The sequence below is a fragment of the Olea europaea genome, chromosome 11 (genome assembly GCF_002742605.1).
Source record: "Olea europaea var. sylvestris chromosome 11, O_europaea_v1, whole genome shotgun sequence".
Taxonomy (NCBI): domain Eukaryota; kingdom Viridiplantae; phylum Streptophyta; class Magnoliopsida; order Lamiales; family Oleaceae; genus Olea; species Olea europaea.
This window is the reverse complement of record NC_036247.1, coordinates 2,768,005-2,772,161: the sequence shown is the minus strand read 5'-3', so window position 1 is coordinate 2,772,161 and position 4,157 is coordinate 2,768,005. Positions and strand designations below refer to the sequence as shown.

At 33.7% G+C, this 4,157-nt stretch overlaps 1 protein-coding gene and 1 long non-coding RNA gene across 2 annotated transcripts; both read left to right on the top strand.

Annotated features, from left to right (window-relative positions):
- Positions 1 to 277: 277 nt before the first annotated feature.
- On the top strand, positions 278 to 2,084 carry LOC111402971. Its single transcript, XR_002704382.1, has 4 exons — positions 278 to 336; positions 445 to 510; positions 896 to 952; positions 1,775 to 2,084. It is a non-coding gene; the product is annotated as an uncharacterized LOC111402971 (long non-coding RNA).
- A 548-nt stretch (positions 2,085 to 2,632) lies between these two features.
- LOC111404322 (late embryogenesis abundant protein At1g64065-like) lies at positions 2,633 to 3,531 on the top strand. The gene is made up of 2 exons (XM_023033144.1): positions 2,633 to 3,262; positions 3,328 to 3,531. The coding sequence occupies exons 1-2, from the start codon at positions 2,633 to 2,635 to the stop codon at positions 3,529 to 3,531; spliced, it is 834 nt and encodes a 277-aa protein (XP_022888912.1).
- The last annotated feature ends 626 nt before the right edge of the window (positions 3,532 to 4,157 follow it).

Sequence of the window (4,157 nt, the reverse complement as noted above, 5' to 3'; positions counted from 1 at the left end):
CTTGATTGACCAAATCATTTTATTTGGGTTTATTTTGTAATTGACAAAGTATGAAGGTTAAATTGGATACATTTCAAAGTTTGGATTTTACTTATATATTTTTGGAAGTTTAGGATTAAATGTGATATAAAAATGGAGTTGGAGGACTTTCCTTGCAATTTTTGAATAAGTGGAATTTATATTCAACATTTGACCCATTTTTCACTCCAAATCACACACACACATAGTAAGAAACGGGCAGCAAGCTGGACCCAAAAAGAGAGAAAAATTAGGGGGAAAAGGGAAGAAAAAGGAAAAGAAGGAAGGAAAAAAAAAAAGGGAAGAAGAGGAAAAGAGGTAAGGCTAATTTCTTCAAGCTTGGGTTGAATTTTTCCCTTTTTTTCAAGTGATAAAGTATGAATTATGTTAAAATTCTAGGGTTTTATTTTGGCTCGAAATTTTCAGATTTTTTTGAGAGGAATACTACTTGGAGCTCAAGTTATTGATTCTTGAATTTCTATCTACATTAAGGTAAGGAGATGTCAATTTTTTTTTGGGAAACCCTAGAATTCGATTTTGGGATTTTGATTAATTATTTGTGGGAAGGATTATATAAATGGAATATTTCACTTGGGAGTTGATTTTATGGAACAAATGTATATTAAATGGGTGGAATTGTGGTTACTAGTTTCACTAGATTGGAGACTAAAATTAGTTTTAAACTTGGGAAGAAGGTTTTGATGATGAATTAATTATTAGAAAAGGGATTAGAAAGTGGGATTAGCTCCAATTGATCAAAAGAATATTTGGGAAATTCATTTGAGTATCGACCAATTTTAGTTAAGTATTATAGAAGTAGATCTTAAAGTTTCTTAATTTAATAGTGGTTGATTAGTCATCTTGTTATATATTCCAGGTGGTGACGAGGAGATTGGAAGAGTCTATCGACCATCTTAGGTTCAACTTGTATTATGTGAGTGGATAAGCTTATTTTTTTAGAAATAAGTATTTATTTAATTTTGAAGTTACATATTTTATAAGTTGAGTTGATAGCATGATTTTTCAGAATAAAACGAGTTTTATTATCAAATGTTTTTAAAAGTTAAATTCAATTCAATTAAATTCTTTCATTGACATATTATTTCAGTATTAACTATTTCCGTATATTCAAAGTTATTTTAAAATCACCAGAAAGTACCCAAGTGATTTTACCCTCGTCTGCACTGGTGTGAATGTGTTTCCACAGTGTATGACTTCATATGGTTATTTTACCCACTTTATACTGGTGTGAATGTGTTTCCACAGCGTATGATCAGTATAGTGATTTTACTCGTTCTGCACTATTGTGAATGTGTTTCCATAGTGTATGACCATTTTATAGCCCTGCGCGCGTACGATCAAAATTACAGAATTTCAGAATTACAGAATTTCAGAATTGAATAACCTTGTTATGTATATCGAGATTAATCGATTTACGAGTATGGTTATTCTGGGTACATTTTTGGTGTGATGTTTTAGTATCACATAGCTTATCAGATTTTAGAAATGCAGTATACAGAATAAAGATGTTTATGATTACAGTATATTTTAGTTTTGATTGTATCATCAGATTTTAAGCTACAGAACTCAGCCTATTCAATTTAAAGAATAAATATTTAGTTTATATGTATGTGAAAAGAAATTTTATGCTATATGTCGGTTTTAAGAAAGATTTTATGAATGGAAAATTAAATTTTTGCAACTATCCACTCACTGAGTTATAGGCTCACATTTTTATCACTATTTCTCTTATCAGATAGTAGCTGAGTTGAATACTACTGGGCCAGTTGATCTATCAAGTTGAGCCATAGACTGTCAAGACTTGTATGAACTATCTTTTCAGTTTAAGAGTTCATATTTTGGAATAGACACCTCTTTTGGTCATAAATTAGTTCAATGTGTTGGGCTTGCTATGTTTTGTATATATATTATGCATTTTGGGTACTGTAGTTTAGAAATTGTTGCAAAAGTCGAATTGCCAGTGTTGTATTTGAATAGTTGATATTTTGAGGGGCCGATGTACCCTATTTCAAATGATATGTACATGTTTGGGATATTTGATTTTATTTTCAGGTAGTTTTAGTCCATTTTTCAGAGGGAACTCTGTCGAAATTTTTATAAAATTATAACGGTCAAAGCATGTCAAGTTTGCCTTGGTGGTGGGTCCAGTACTTCGCTGGTATCTACTATCGGCGTACGACACGTGTCGGATCCATTAGGATGATCAGGACGGATCGTGTCAATTGGCCTGTCAGACTTTTTTAATAACCACCTAATTAATATCACCTTATGTTTTCCAAGTAGAAGCTTCTCTACATTAATAATATCAGAGTAAAGATCGTAATCACTCGATGCAAAAAATCAACTTATATAGATTAAGTCAAGAGTCAAATGCGCAGCCTGACGCGTTAGTTTTAACTTTTAAGTAAAAACAATACGAAAAATTGGCTATATATAAGTGGTTACTCCCTAGTCCCTACTATATTTCCATTCCTCAGCACCATTTCTTGCAATCTTTTCTACTGAAATTAAAAAGGCAAGAAGGGAGTGAAACATTACTTCTTCTTTTTCTGCAGATAATCTGAATTTTTTTTCTCTCTAAAATTAAAAATTTATGGCAGAAAATAAGGAGCAGCAATCACCTTACCCTTTGGCACCTGCAGCTAATGGCTATGCAAGAAGTGACACTGAATCAGCATACCATGATGCAAGAGAATTACGAAAAAGGAAACGTAAGAAATGTTTACTGTATATTGTTCTCTTTGTTGTGTTTCAAACTGGGATCATACTGCTTTTTGCCCTAACCGTGATGAATATCAGAACTCCCAAGTTTCGCGTGCGTTCAGCAGCTTTTGAGAACTTCAATGTTGGACCACCAACAAACCCTTCATTTAGTTTAAGGATAAATGCAGAGTTTGGCATCAAGAACACGAATTTTGGGCACTTCAAGTACCAGAACAGCGCTGTTTATTTCATCTATGGTAGCGTGAAGGTTGGCGAAGTGGTGGTGCAGAAGGCACGGGCCAAAGCGCGGTCGACAAGGAAGTTTAATGCTGCGGTGGAATTGAGTTTTCCGGAGAATTCTCAGCTGAGAAATGATTTGAATTCTGGTTTTGTGCGCCTTATTAGCCAATCGAAACTCAGGGGAAAAGTGGAGTTGATGAAAGTGCTTAAGAAAAATAAGTCTACTGATATGAATTGTTCCATGGACATTGTGACTGCTACACAACAACTGACGAATATTGTGTGCAAATGATGAAGTTATTGTGTTTAGTGGTATAGTATATGCTTTCTGGCATCCATTGATAGGTGTTTTGTGTACTTATGTTTCTTCCACCGCCGGCGGCGGCTGGTGGAGGGGATGGATGTACTTTGAGATTTGATGCTCACCTATTTGGTCTTTCTTTGTCAAATATTTTTCTTGATTTCCATTATCTATATTGCAGGATTATACTAAGTTCTATGGTGAAAATAAGGATTATTCTTGGACCTTTATTCATATTTGAGAGTTAATGTTTACTTCCACTTATTTTTATGGTTTAGTTTCTTACTTTCTTGGTTGAGTTAAAAATTTACCAGAGGACATGTTAAATGTTTGCTTAGCTGTAATTATTTTTTTTTGAAAAAACTCAAATAGGAGGCGATGTGGCACCCCGCACCTATAGGGGGCACCACATCAGCGACCTGGATGAACAGGGCTGATGTGGTCGGTCCGTCTAGCAAAATCATATTTTTTTAAAGAATAACTGTCAAACATGCACTCAATGGATTAAGAATTGATAAATTATGTCACTATTGTAAATAACTGGGGTGCTCCTTTCCCGCTTTTGGAACGAAGCGAGCCGATCAAGTCTCGAGGTGAAACGCAATAGAATGCCTATCTTGATTTCTAAACAATTTTGAGCGATGGTAAATGTAGCAATCTGAAAACACTTTATAAAAGTAGTCATATAATGAAAAAATAGAAGTGATTTCCTACTTATGGTGGCAGGATAAAACACGTTCACTGTTGATGTGAACCTACAATTTTAGGCAATTCAACTATGATTCAATGTTGAATTGTCAAAAATTGTAAGTTTGACCGCTGATAAAATATAGTCTTTGTTTGGTAGAATTTAAAATTAATATTTTAGTTTAAA

Bases quoted from the DNA above. Each gene is read 5' to 3' on its own strand.
- LOC111404322 (XM_023033144.1), top strand. From the start codon at position 2,633: ATGGCAGAAAATAAGGAGCAGCAATCACCTTACCCTTTGGCACCTGCA. The intron at 3,263-3,327 runs GTGTGCAAATGA...ATCCATTGATAG, and splicing joins CACAACAACTGACGAATATT to GTGTTTTGTGTACTTATGTT.